The 14,612-nt window shown below is 34.3% G+C and overlaps 2 protein-coding genes across 2 annotated transcripts in view; one reads left to right on the top strand and one right to left on the bottom strand.

Annotated features, from left to right (window-relative positions):
• Window positions 1-12,745, bottom strand: part of LOC141386909 (uncharacterized) — a 60,388-nt gene extending 47,643 nt beyond the window's left edge. Inside the window, exons 1-2 of the mRNA XM_073955811.1 lie at window positions 11,886-12,745; window positions 10,232-11,144 (exon numbers count right to left, since the gene is read on the bottom strand). Of these exons, the coding sequence (XP_073811912.1) occupies window positions 10,232-11,144; window positions 11,886-12,745 (1,773 nt within the window). The remainder of the gene's footprint in view (window positions 1-10,231; window positions 11,145-11,885) is intronic.
• LOC141387588 (uncharacterized) overlaps window positions 3,551-14,612 on the top strand; it is a 41,307-nt gene continuing 30,245 nt past the window's right edge. The window contains exon 1 of the mRNA XM_073957482.1: window positions 3,551-3,702. The gene's annotated coding sequence lies outside the window, so the exon portion shown is untranslated. The remainder of the gene's footprint in view (window positions 3,703-14,612) is intronic.

Here is a 14,612-nt window from a genome sequence, read left to right as displayed (position 1 = left end):
TATGGCAGATATGGTCCTCTAGAAAAATGTTTTTAAAAATCCACGCTTATGGCAGAGACAGTCCTCTAGAAAATTTTCTTTAAAAATCCACGCTTATGGCAGAGATTGTCCTCTAGAAAAATTTCTTTAAAAATCCACGCTTATGGCAGAGATTGTCCTCTATAAAAATTTCTTTAAAAATCCAAGCTTATGGCAGAGATTGTCCTCTAGAAAAATTTCTTTAAAAATCCACGCTTATGGCAGAGATTGTCCTCTAGAAAATTTTCTTTAAAAATCCACGCTTATGGCAGAGATTGTCCTCTAGAAAAATTTCTTTAAAAATCCACGCTTATGGCAGAGATAGTCCTCTAGAAAAAATAGTTTAAAAACAACAACAAATAATCGACATTCAAATTTCCCCTCTGCCTTACCATCGCATATTGAAAATTCAAATATTTATCTTACAGAAAAATACAAAAATACATTTTCCCGATTTCCGTTTCCCATTCATGACTGTTACTGCTAAAGTCAATGTTAGTCTCTGTTCGTTCATCTTTCAAATGTTAATAACCCCAAAGCATGGCAAATCTTTCTATATTTTTTTCCTCTGCTATGCTTTGTTTCAAAATAACAAATATTTTCTATAATTTGAATAGTTTGAGTTATTGTTTGATAAACCAATATGTTCTTATCCCCCTCGCAACCAATTCAAAACAATTTCTTCTTCTTCTTCTTTGGTTTTCACTGACAATGATAAATGTTAAAGTCATTAAAATTCGATTTGCAAGGATTCTGATTTGTTTTTGTTTTCTCCTTTTCGCATTTCCTTTGTTTCAAAGAAACTTTTTAACGAGACAATCTCCAGTATTCCAACGGCGGACAAGTACAAGAAAATTTACATGGTTTTTACATTGAAAAGCAGAAAAAAAATAAAAGAGGGAACTCACATCATGAGGGGTGCAGTGCATAGATGAGCACAAAGATTCTGTAAGCAAAAACGGAATGAAGAAAGGGATACAAATCCGTGAGACTTATAAGTTTTACACTAATTGCTCTTTGATACTGTTCGAGTGGTTTAAATTGAGGTTACAAAAGTTTCGTATTGAATATAATGATCGTAAAATTACGAAAGGGGGAAATTTTTTAAATAAAACATAATCGAACTCAACTCAATTCTGGAAAAGACAAAAACACATAATCAATTAAGGACAAAATCAATCAGGGAACAAAGGGCCTACCTTGATAAGACAAAAGGGTTTTCCATGTAAGAAGGTTGAAAGGGTAATCTTTGAGAAGACCAATAGGAAGGACTTCAAAGTGTGTTCTATGTGAAGACCACAGTATAAGAATTAGAAGAGCACAGTGCTCTTCTAAAGACCCTTTCTATAGACCCTTTCTGAAAGAAAGGATGCTTCTATAGAACCCTTCTGAAAGAAAGAGTGCTTCTACAGACCCTTTCTGGAAGAACGGGTGCTTTTATAGACCCCTTTTGAAAACAAATTCTACTCCTATAGACCCTTTCTGAAAGAAAGGATGCTTCTATACACTTTTTGAAAGAAATGGTACTTCTACAGACCCTTTCTGAAAGAAAGGATGCTTTTATGGACCCTTTTTGAAAGAAATTGTACTTCTATAGAAGCTTTCTGAATCAAAGGGTAATTTTATATACCCTTTCTGAAAGAGAAGATGCTTCTATACAAGATATCTGAAAGAAAGGGTGCTTCTGTACAACTTATCTGAAAGAAAGGGTGCTTCTATACAACCTTTCTGAAAGAAAGGGCGCTTCTACCTACCCTTTCTGAAAGACAGGGTGCTTCTATACAACTTTTCTGAAAGAAAGAGTGTTTCTATACGGCCCTTCTGAAAGAAACGGTGCATCTATACAAACTATCTGAAAGAAAGGATGCTTCCATACAACCTTTCTGAAAGAGAGTGTGCTTCTATAGACCCTTTCTGAAAGACAGGGTGCTTCTATACAACTTTTCTGAAAGAAAAGGGCGCTTCTATGCAACCTTTCTAAAAGAACGGGTGGTTCTATACAACCCTTTCTGAAAGACAGGGTGCCTCTATAGGCCCTTTCTGAAAGACAGGGTGCTTCTATACAAAATTAATGAAGGAAAGGGTGCTTCTAAACAACCTTTCTGAAAGAAAGGGTGCTTCTAAACAACCTTTCTGAAAGAAAGGGTGCTTCTAAACAACCTTTCTGAAAGAAAGGGTGCTTCTAAACAACCTTTCTGAAAGAAAGGGTGCTTCTAAACAACCTTTCTGAAAGAAAGGGTGCTTCTAAACAACCTTTCTGAAAGAAAGGGTGCTTCTAAACAACCTTTCTGAAAGAAAGGGTGCTTCTAAACAACCTTTCTGAAAGAAATGGTGCTTCTAAACAACCTTTCTGAAAGAAAGGGTGCTTCTAAACAACCTTTCTGAAAGAAATGGTGCTTCTAAACAACCTTTCTGAAAGAAAGGGTGCTTCTATAGACTCTTTCTGAAAGAAAGGGTGCTTCTATAGACTCTTTCTGAAAAACAGGGTGTTACTATAGGCCCTTTCTGAACGAAAGGGTGCTTCTATAGACCCTTTCTGAAAGACAGGGTGCTTCTATAGGCGCTTTCTGAACGAAAGGGTGCTTCTATAGGCCCTTTCTGAACGAAAGGGTGCTTCTATAGACCCTTTCTGAAAGACAGGGTGCTTCTATAGGCGCTTTCTGAACGAAAGGGTGCTTCTATAGGCCCTTTCTGAACGAAAGGGTGCTTCTATAGACCCTTTCTGAAAGACAGGGTGCTTCTATAGGCGCTTTCTGAACGAAAGGGTGCTTCTATAGGCCCTTTCTGAACGAAAGGGTGCTTCTATAGACCCTTTCTGAACGAAAGGGTGCTTCTATAGACCCTTTCTGAAAGAACGGGTGCTTCTATAGACCCTTTCTGAAAGAACGGGTGGTTCTATACAACCTTTCTGAAAGAACGGATGGTTCTATACAACCTTTCTGAAAAAAGCGAGCTTCTATAGACCCTTTCTGAAAGAAAGTATGCTTATGTAGACCCGACTTTTAAAAGATTGAAACTGTTCCAAAATAATTAATTTGTGCGGTGTTTTTATACACTGAAAGTTTATCGAATGCGTTGTAATCCCGGATCATAAAGGTTTTCACGGTTAATCGGTGTAAAAAGTAGAGAAAATTTTGTTTCTCCTTTCCGGTATAAAGGACGTTCGCGGATAATCGACTGTATTTTCTACCAACTATTCACACTGCAAAGTGTATTTTAATGGTTTAGAAGTTATTATTTATTCCCGATTGCATCACCTCCTTAATTGCCTAAAAAATCTTCATTAGTTAAATGAATTATTTGTAAATAATCGATTGAAACAGTTGTCAAAGCCACATTCATTGAATTTATCTGAAAATTCATTTATAAAAAGTATCTCATGGTCTAACTTCCCATAACTCATTTTCACCACATTGCAAAAATATCTTTCAATTCTCGCATATCTTTCAATTCTCGCATAGATAATTGAGAGCACAGACCAAAGAACTCACAAAACAATTGCTGTTTCTGTTGCCCTCAGCCACAAACGATTAGTCAACGCTGGCATTTATCAAAGTAACAACAGAAAAAGTGTCGTCCGTTCGTGTTAATTCGTTATCAAAGTTTTTTATCAAAGAAAGTTTAAAACATCAACATAAATTGTGAAATAACAACACACCAAACACTGTGCCACAATATTAAAAGGTAAATTAATATTATTGTGAAATATTAAGTAAAAAAAGTATTTTTATTCTATTTAATGTATTTTTTACACTTTTGTCCTCATACACAAAAGTGTAAAAAAGCATTTCTGCCCAACAGTGGTGTATACCAAGCATTTTTTTTTTCGTTGCAATACCAACAACAGTCAACTCGGGTGGTGAATTATTTCGCGACTCTCTATTTGAGCTACATACGCTCGTCATCTCTTTCTTGTGTTTAATAACCATACACAGCAATGAAAATGCATTGTCATTTGTGTGTGGTTATGTATTGTTGTTGTTTATATAAGGGGTGTTTACACTAGCCATCAATGCCATATGACCTGAAATTTTCCATCGTTATATAGTTATTAATGAGTGGAATATTGGGGATTTTCTTTACGCCATTTACTTTTGGCGTCCACACCATCAAAAATGCAGTGAAATTACGTCTCCACATTGTCTGTGTGGGCAGATATAGAATGGTTTTATATCGGATCATATGACATTGATGGCTAGTGTAAACAGCCCTTTAATAACGCATGGCACAATCATACAGTTACTAGAGTTGGGCTGACTTCCGTATCGTCAGTTGCTTTACAAAGGACTGAAAATGTGCCAAGTATTGTGTTTCTTAACGCCGTTGCAATTAACCACTACGAAGCTATGTGTATCAAAACATCAAAAACACGCATTTTCAACGCAGGTAAATAGCAAACATGTTTCATTTTTATTTCTGATACATTTAGGTAGTTGTATTTTCGAGGAACAATGTATGAGTGTGCAACTGAAATATTTTGACGAAGTTTAAACACGCAAAGTAAAAAACGGTACGAAAGTCAGCTTTGTTAAATCTAGTGAACTTGTTCAGTACCGTAGTTCGTTTGAAAACAAAGTGACATAATAACTCATTCGCAGTTCGTTCATACAATGACCGGTGTGTACTGAATTATGTAGTGAACTAGGTCGTTCAAACGAACTAGATTTTAACAACTCTAACGAGCTGCCAAATTCGATTGATTTTTTTAATAATAACCTTTTTATATTATACCTTTTTGTTGGTTTCACCTTCTTTACAAGAATTTATTTGACGTACATCATGGTAGAACAAGAAAAGGTAGCAGCAATACCCAGCTGACTGAACTGGGTTGTAGTGTTAGTGTCAAATTCCATTCGACATTTTATGTATTTATTTCTATGTTCGATGTATATTAGGGATATATATTTTTGAAGAACAAATTTATTCATCAGAAAAAAAAAACTTTTTCCCATAACGACGGCTTCATATCATTGACATGTAACCTCCTCCAGGTCCGAACGACATGCCGCACACTAAAACACCGCTTATAGAGGCGGTACAATATTTGTTAATATGTGTGGTATTTTCTTAAACTTGAAAAGAATGAAGCCCTAATAAACATGTGCTTTTTTGTTTTCAAAAGCAAATGATTGAAACATCTTCTCTTTTTTCAATGAATTACCAGCGACCCGAAACATTTTTGCAAGTATTCTACTTTCTGCGAGAAATTATGCATTTAGTGGAATGATATGGAAACATTCAAATTGAAAATCTAACGAGTTTTCATTCATGTTTTCCAAAATATTCAATCAAATGTGAAAAATTATTAGTTTTTTAAATTCCAATAATTTATAGACATTTCCTTGTTTTGTTTACATTTACGTTGACACTAAGGTTTACAAACAAAAACAAATTCCTTTGTGGTTGTTGTTCGAGTTGTATTTGTTGTAGTATTAACTTTACCTTGTATTTGTTCTACCATGGACGTACATAATATACGCAATGGAAAAGACATTTGAAACCCAGGGGGTTAATTAAAACCGATTATATGTAAACGTACTATAACATATTTAAATTAAAATATTGTAATGAATTTGTTGAATTATAACCCAGTTAGACTATGCATGTTTAACAAATCCATGGATTTACACCATGGTAGAACAAATACAAGGTAAAGTTAATACTACAACAAATACAACTCGAACAACAACCACAAAGGAATTTGTTTTTGTTTGTAACGTTACTGCCAGTTGTATTTGTAAACAAAACAAGGAAATGTCTATAAATTATTGGAATTTAAAAAACTAATAATTTTTCACATTTGGTTCAATATTTTGGAAAACATGAATGAAAATTCGTTACATTTTCAATTTTTATGTTTCCACATCATTCCACTAAATGCATAAATTCTCGCAGAAAGTAGAATTCTTGCAGAAAAGTTTGGGGTCGCTGGAAATTCATAGAAAAAGGAGAAGCTGTTTCAATGTGTTGTTTTAGAAATCAAAGAAGCACATGTTTATTAGGGCTTTATTTTTTTAAATTTTAACAAAATACCTCACATATTAACAAACGTTGTATCGCCTCTACAAGCGGGGATTTACTGCTGCGCGGCTTATCGTTCGAACTTGGAGGAGGTTACATATCATTGATATGAAGAAGTCTTTCTGGGAAATGTTTTTTTTCCGAATGATATATTTTTTTCTCAAAAAATATATGTCCCTAATGTACATCGAAATAGAAATAAATTTATAAAATGTCATATGAAATTTGACACTAACGTTACAACCCAGTTCAGTCAGCTGTGTATTGCTGCTACCTTTTCTTATTCTACCATGGATTTACACCTGGGAAGTTTTTGCGGATTTGAAACTACAATGTTCATAGATGAGAAAAATCAATAAACAAAAAATCGCCAGAACACTTTTTAAATAAATCGCATTCAAAGTTCACATTTTTAGAGTTTTTTTTTAGGTTTTCACTATTGTGCTTGGAAACCGCAAGTCCTATCGAAATGGGATTAGAGAATATATTGTAGCTGTGAAAATTCTCTACACGATTGACCTTTTTGATATTTTCGCAGCAAAACTTGAAGGAAGGGGTTCTTTGCGATGATGTGATTTCATGGCATCTTTTGTATTGGTTCAAAGGAAGTCGTGAAAGATCTGATCTTTTCATTAGCATTTGAACCCATGCTAAGAATGTCGTAAAAGATCCGATCTTTTCATCAACATTTGAACCCATTCCATCGATCCAATAGATATTAATTTTGTATTTTTATTATACACAATTTTTTGTAATATATAAGATTAATTATTTACAATAAGCTTGATGTTGTCGGAGACTCGAAATCAAATAATGTCATTGCAAAGGGTTGGTGAAAATGACATGCCAAAGCATTGGTTAAAATGACATACTTTGGATCCAAAAATGAATAGCTTCTTTTGGGGTCCACGCTCATATAAAATTCATCGATTAAGATGCTAAAAAGATGACATGCCAGATCACTTTCACCCATGATTGAATGACATCTTTGGCATCGAACATTTTGCTGGGTTCGTATTTCACTTGAGCTACATACGCTCGTCGTCTCTTTCTTGTGTTTAGCAACCACACACAGCAGGGATGCCGTGTTAGGCGACCATCTGCTTTTTCACATGTATGTTGTCACTTTGGATATACTAATATACAGAACAGCTGATGTCATACATGTGAAAAAGCAGATGGTCTGATGACGGCCTTAGTGGTTTTCCAGCTACTTGTGGATATTTTTGAAGTCCAAAAACCACTGCAGTGATGTCAACTGTTCTGAGGTAAAAATCGCTACAGATTTATGGTCTGTAACGGTTTTTACCTCGGAACAGTTGGTATTCCTACCAAACAGCAATGAATATTTGGTTTTGTGGTTATGTATTGTTGTTTATTTACTGGAATGCCGTAAATAGGTCTGTTCGATAACTCAAAAAGTACTTTTTAATTGCGAAGTTATCGAGCAGACCTAATGTTTTAGCTGGGTACACATTGTCAGTTTTGAATGACAGCTTTGTTGTTGCTTGCTAGTGTGGCCGTTCATTTTTGTCATTCATCATGCAATCACAAAATGTTTTGTGGTTGCTGGACGGTTTTACAGTTATCGATAATTGCGAAATATCGTCATTCAAAACTGACAATGTGTAGCCAGCTTTCGATGTTACTGAGCTGTTTGACAGTAATCGATATATCCGAAACATCCAGAGTAAAAACTGATGGTGCGTGCCCCGCTATACAGGTGCCCTCGTCAGCCCAGCAGATGGCACCACGAGCTGTCAAAAGTCCCGAAAACTTTGAAGGGTAATATAGGTGTATTCTTGCATGCCTTGTTTTTTGATTGAGAAAATACTCTTACTGTACTCCTAACAAATCCCTGACTTTATATGAATGTAATATGCTGTTTATATTAGAGCTTTTTGCAGGGTTAACCTTCTTTATAAGGATTTGTTTGAAATATAAGCAATGGAATTGACATTTAAAACCTAGTCGGTTTGTTAAATCCGGTTGTATATAAACGGGGTATAATATTTATGAATAAATTGTTATCGCATGTTTAAATTTTTCATCAAGTCTAAAATTGCAAAAAAAAGTCGATTTTTTGAATTGCTTGCGTTTAAGGCTAATTGCGTGGAGATGCATTGGCCAAATAAAGCTTTATGAGCATGAAATGACTGATAACAGGCAATACTATAAGAAAATGCAAAATAACCCACAAAAATATGCGAAAATATCCAAGTTTTACGTAAATTTTTGCAACCATTTTTGGTGGCGTTTAAACGATAGCCTGTTTATATTACAACTTTTTTCCAATAGGATTGACAGTTGAAACCCAGTGGGTTTATTAAATCCGGTTATATGTAAACGTACTATAATATCTTTAAATTAAGATGTTGTAAATTGTGTGAAAAAAGTATTAAAACTTTTATCGCTTTTTTTTTTAAACAAAAATGAAATGCGTATTTTGTGCGAATATTTTCTTTCTATGCTTTTCGCCTAATATTCTTACTTGTCGTTATTGTTGTTATGGGTACTTTACACGGTATGTTTTTTACATATGAGTTTTCACTTCTCCCATACAAAATGTACATATATGCAAAGTGACAACTCATATGTAAAAAGTATTGGAATTATAAGGCAGAGGACTTTTCACAGCAATTCGATTTTATTGAATGACAAGAAAATTAAAATATATTTTCAATGAATATACATTTTCTATCAATGCCAACTAGAATATAAAGTTAAATAAATAAGAAAGTATAAATGAACAAGGTATAAAATTGAACGCCAATCCAACACTCCTCCTCGTTCATTTTATATTACACTTCAAACGTAGAAATTCGTGTTTTGATATTGGTAGAGGCTTTGTTAAAATATCCGCTATCATATACTCAGTCGGACAATATTCACAAATTATTATATTTTTCTTCACCAATTCCTTTGTAAATTTATATTTAATATCCATATGTTTTGTTCTAAATGAAAATTTGTCATCTGTAAGAATTCGAAGACAACTTTGATTATCATTGAAAATAACAGTAGGTTTGGTAGGAGGTTCATCGAAATCTCGGAGCAGTTGTCGCAACCATTTAGTTTCCTTTCCGGCTTCAGACATAGATATGTATTCTGCCTCACAAGTAGAAGTAGCGACGATGGATTGCTTTTGACACGTCCATGATATTGTTCCTCCATTATAAAAAAATATGCGACCGCTTGTTGACTTTCTTCCCAATTGATCATCTGCCCATGATGCGTCAGCATAACCAATTAATTCCAAATTCTCATTTTGAACGTTACTTAAGTTTAATTTCATGCTTTCAGTGTGTACCAAATACTTTACAACCCGTTTACTTTGTTTCCAATCTTCTTCTGACGGATTTGAAACCTTTTGTGACAAGATACATACTGCTGCAGAAATATCTGGTCGCGAATTAACAGATACATATAGTAAATGACCAATAAGTTTTCGATATTTTGCATTAGTTTCCAACAAGTTTGAATTGTTTTTCTTTCCGTAACTTATATCCATAGGAGATTTTGACAACTTGCAACTTCCCAGGCCAAACTCATCTGCTAACCTTTTAATATATTGGGATTGACAAATTTCATAATTTCCATATAAATCTTTGTTAATTTGAATTCCCAAATAACTTCTTATATCTCCCAAATTCTTCATAACAAAACTGTCAGATAATATTTTTTCTATATGTTGTATCTGATCAGTTGTTGAACAAGCCAAAATAATATCATCAACATATATAATAATATAGCATATTTGATTTAATATATATCCGGAATAAAGACAGGGGTCACTAACGCTTTGTTTTAATTTTGCCTTTGTCAATGTTTCATTCAATAAATTATTCCAAGACCTTGAAGCTTGCTTCAACCCATATATAGCCTTCTTTAATAAACAAACATTTTTCTCATTTCCATCTTCAAAACCCTTCGGTTGTACCATGTAGATTGTTTCTTCCAACTTTCCATTGAGAAATGCGGTTTTTGCATCTATATGTTGGACAATAAGATTTCGTTTCGCAGCAACAGAGAGAAGTATTCGAAAAGTTGTATGCATGACGACAGGCGAAAACACCTCATTGTAGTCTACTCCATATTTCTGCGAATATCCTTGGGCAACGAGTCTTGCTTTATAACGAACAAAATCCCCATTCGCGTTCCTTTTTAATTTGAAAACCCATTTACTGCCCACCGCTTTCCTCCCTTCAGGTAATGGTACTATGTCCCATGTATTATTAGTTCTCATAGCTTTTATTTCTTCTTGCATAGCATCAAACCATTTGTCCTTATCATCGCTGTTAATAGCTTCATCATACGTTTTCGGTTCTGATTCGTGATTCGCCATCCAAATTTCATCTATTAATCGTTTAGCTGCAATACCCTTAGTTGATCTTTTTGACACGCGTACTGTTTGCTCCTCCTCATTCTCACTCTCCTCCTGAATGTGCACATTACTGATTGCTTCTTCATTTTCCTGATTACTTGTAACAGACCTCGATGTTTGACTTTCATCACTATTTGAAACAGAATCTGAAACTGGTAAATTCTCCTCCTCAATCTGTAATGTGCCTTGTTTCTTTTGTGGGAAATCCATTGAGCAATCTCTTAATTCTATTTCTGTAAATCTTACATCCCGACTTACGACAACCTTATTTTTAGATGCATCGTAACATCGATAGCCTTTTGAATTGGCATCATATCCGAGAAAAATCATCTTATTTGCCGTTGAATCTAACTTTTGCCGTTTTTCGGATGGTATATGTACGAAACACTTTGAACCAAATATATGAAGGTTTGAAATATCTGGCTTTTTACCATACCATAATTCGTAAGGAGTTGTTTTGGTTGCTCTCGTTAGAACTCGGTTTTGTATGTAGTTTGCTGTTGACACGGCTTCACCCCAGAATGATTTTGGTAAATCAGCGTCAATAAGTAAACATCGACCCATTTCCACAAGTGTGCGATTTTTCCTTTCAGCCTTACCATTTTGTTGTGGAGAATAAGGGGTGGTAAATTGAACTTGAATACCTTCCGATTTTAAATAATCTTGTAGTCGTTTTCCTGTATATTCACCGCCTCTATCGGAACGGATTACCTTTGGGTTACTGCCAAAAAGAGTATTGCAAAACTTTATGAATCCTCTTATAGTCCCTTCCACTTCAGATTTCTCTTTTAGCAATTGTATCACTGTAAAGCTGGAGAAGTCATCTATAAAAGTGACAATATACCTTTTTCCACTAGCTGTTGCAGTCTGCATAGGTCCGCATACATCAGTATGGATTAAATCTAGGGGAGCTTTAGATAAACATTTTGACTGTTTGGGAAAAGGCAGCCGAGTCATTTTTCCTTTTATACACGTCTCACAAGATTCTTTAATATTGCAATCAACTATTTTCATACCTTCAACTAATCCGCCTGCTTCCATTTTACGAATTGCTTTGGGATCCCTGTGGCCTAATTTTCGATGCCACTGATGAATACAATTTTCATTATGTTGTGTCAAGGTACAAACAGCATCTGGTGTCCTTAAAATATACATTTCTCCACTAACGTCTGCAATTCCGACAGTTTTATCTCTATGTAGAATTTCACAAACATTTCCTTTAAATTTGACTTCATATCCATCTTTCGACAGTTGTCTAACTGATAGAATATTTCCAACGAGGGTAGGTACATATAGAACTTCCTTCAGTAAAATTTTTCGTTCATCACCATTATCATTCGCTATCTTTAAATCACCATATCCTAAGCCTTGTACAAAAATATTTTCGCCATTTGCTAATTGCAATGTACTTTTGTATGTCTCATTTAAAGATCGAAAAAATTCTTTATTGTTCACCACATGCCTTGTAGCACCTGAATCGATTAGCCAAGAACCTTTACTTGCACTTCCAAAGTTGAAAAGAAAATCTTTCGACGGTTTTGGCGATTCCTGCTTTTCTTCAATCGCATGTACCTTATACTTGCCCTTGCTGGTATCTTGTTTTACTTTCCAATTTTTATATTTTGCACAATTTTTCTTTTGGTGACCAGGCTTTTTGCAAAAGAAACACGTCTTATTGGAATTGTCAGCAACTTTCATAACAGCATCATTTGAAACACCATTAGCATGTAGTCGTCTTTCAAATTCAGCAATGACCCTTTGTTGAACAAATGCGAACGTAATTTCCTCTTCTTTGCGTGATTCGAGTGATGTTATCAAAGTATCGTAGCTCTCTGGAAGACTACTAAGTAACATAGCAGCACTCCATTTATCCGTCAAGGCCTCTTCGCCGATATCTCTTAATTTTGTGAATAAATCATTCATGTCATTAATATGGCTTACCGCATCACCTCCTTCTTCAAGTTTTAATGAGCATATGGAACGCATCAAAAAGACTTTATTCGTTAATGTATTTCGCTCATGATATTCTTTTAAAGCATTCCATGTCTCTTTTGCTGTTTTGAGGTGCCTTATATGACATAATTGATCATCCATAACTAATAAACCGATTGTACCTCTTGCTTCGTCATCCTTATCTTCCCAATCACTAATTTCTGCCGCATTTACAATAATACCTGCTTGTCCTCGATTTTCTTGGGGTCTTGATCCTTCAATTACTTTCTTCCATAGATTTTGTTTCCGTAGCAATAATTCTATTCTAAATTTCCAATTCGCATAATTTGAATTGTTCAATTTTGCAAATCTTGGTTTTGCTTCAGCCATATTGCCTTTGCTCCTTATTGAATCCTGTACCTTGAAATATTGATGTCCTTAAAGTTTCTTGATAATCCTTTTATCGAATCTAGAAGCTCTTTAATGGCCCATAACCTATTGGAATTATAAGGCAGAGGACTTTTCACAGCAATTCGATTTTATTGAATGACAAGAAAATTAAAATATATTTTCAATGAATATACATTTTCTATCAATGCCAACTAGAATATAAAGTTAAATAAATAAGAAAGTATAAATGAACAAGGTATAAAATTGAACGCCAATCCAACAAAAAGCATATCGTGTAAAGTACCGATTAGTCTCCCTGTCCCGTCTGGAATGTTTGTGGAACAATTATTATATTATTGTTGGTATCTTAGTCGCGGTCCACACTAAAGCCATTTCAATGAAATAATTTCATAAAATTAGGCGTCCTTAGGCCACACTAGAGTAATTTCAATGAAATTTTGACATCAAACATTGCATTTTTTGGGAAAATGCATAATTTCACGAAACTAGTGTACACAGTTTCATGTGTTCTGCAATTTTGTTTTGTTGCAATATTCGTATGAAACAAACAGACCGTTTTATTTTACATTTTCTTTTACTTTCATGTCAAAATTTCAGTGAAATTACTCTTAGTGTGGCCCCGGACTTAGATAGAATTCCCCACTACAGCAATTTCATAAAATTATATGCCATTTATAGTACGGTTACACTTAACCGGATTAACCCAGTGGGTTTGGGTTTCAAATGTCAATTCCATAGCGCAAACGTCAAATAAATCCTCATGAAGTTGGTTAACTCGATAAAAAACTCTAGTGTAACCGTGCTATTAGATATAAATTCATTAGCCAGATTTAGCACATTATCAGGTTTTATTTGCTAAATCCGGTCATAATCTAATTTCCCATACAAAAATAAATCCTCGTGTTGAGCGGATTTGTTTTATATCCGGCATAAATCGTCGTATTCAACTCTGTTTTTCGCAACATGTTGCTAGAAAATACAAAAAGTTGCAAGCTGGCACAAGAAACATGGTAGATGCATTGGTCAATTGCTACAATAAAAATAATTTAAAATGACAAAATTTGTAAACATGGAGAAAAAAATTAATTTACTTTGATATACAAAGTTGATTTTAATCAACCAAGACTAATATTTACGATATCTAAACGACACAATAATTTATTATTTGCTAATATTTTCAACATTGAACAATAAATTTCTAATTTGCGACGAATTCGATTTACAACAACTTCTTTTGACGTTTAAATTCGATCAGATGGGCTCATGTATCTACTTTGGTATTTGCGCTATGAACAAAAATCAGCTGACTGCCAATTAATTTCTCCAAAGGTATATTTAAATGCAATGAGATTTGTACTATATTTATTATGGCTATATCACACCATATGCTTTTTCACATGTATGACATCAGCTGGTCTGCATATTAGTATACCCAAAGTGAAAACATACATGGTAAAAAGCATATGATGTAATATAGCCATTAAATCCAGTTGAGGATTTATGGCTAGTCAAAATGAGCTATTACTTTAGTATGGATCTCGATCTATGAACTCCCCGTGAGTTTTCTCACTTTTGAAAGTTGAAAGGGTAGAAAGACAAAACTCACGGGAGTTTACATTCATAATCACCCTGATAATTTCATGAAATCATTTCATTGAAATAAAGACATAGAACTGTAAAGACAGGAAAAGATGCATAATGCACAAATGTTTATGAAACAAAGTATATAATAAAATAAAATTGTAGGAAAGCAAAAAGTTGGACTCAGGATTGTATTCCATAGCAGTTTCCAGTTCATTGAATATGAACTTGGCGGTTGAAAACTCCTGAAATGGTTAATTACTTA

This window comes from Musca autumnalis, unplaced genomic scaffold, assembly GCF_047663935.1.
Source record: "Musca autumnalis isolate F117 unplaced genomic scaffold, ASM4766393v1 scaffold_5, whole genome shotgun sequence".
Taxonomy (NCBI): Eukaryota; Metazoa; Arthropoda; class Insecta; order Diptera; family Muscidae; genus Musca; species Musca autumnalis.
This window is presented reverse-complemented; position numbering and strand designations above follow the sequence as displayed.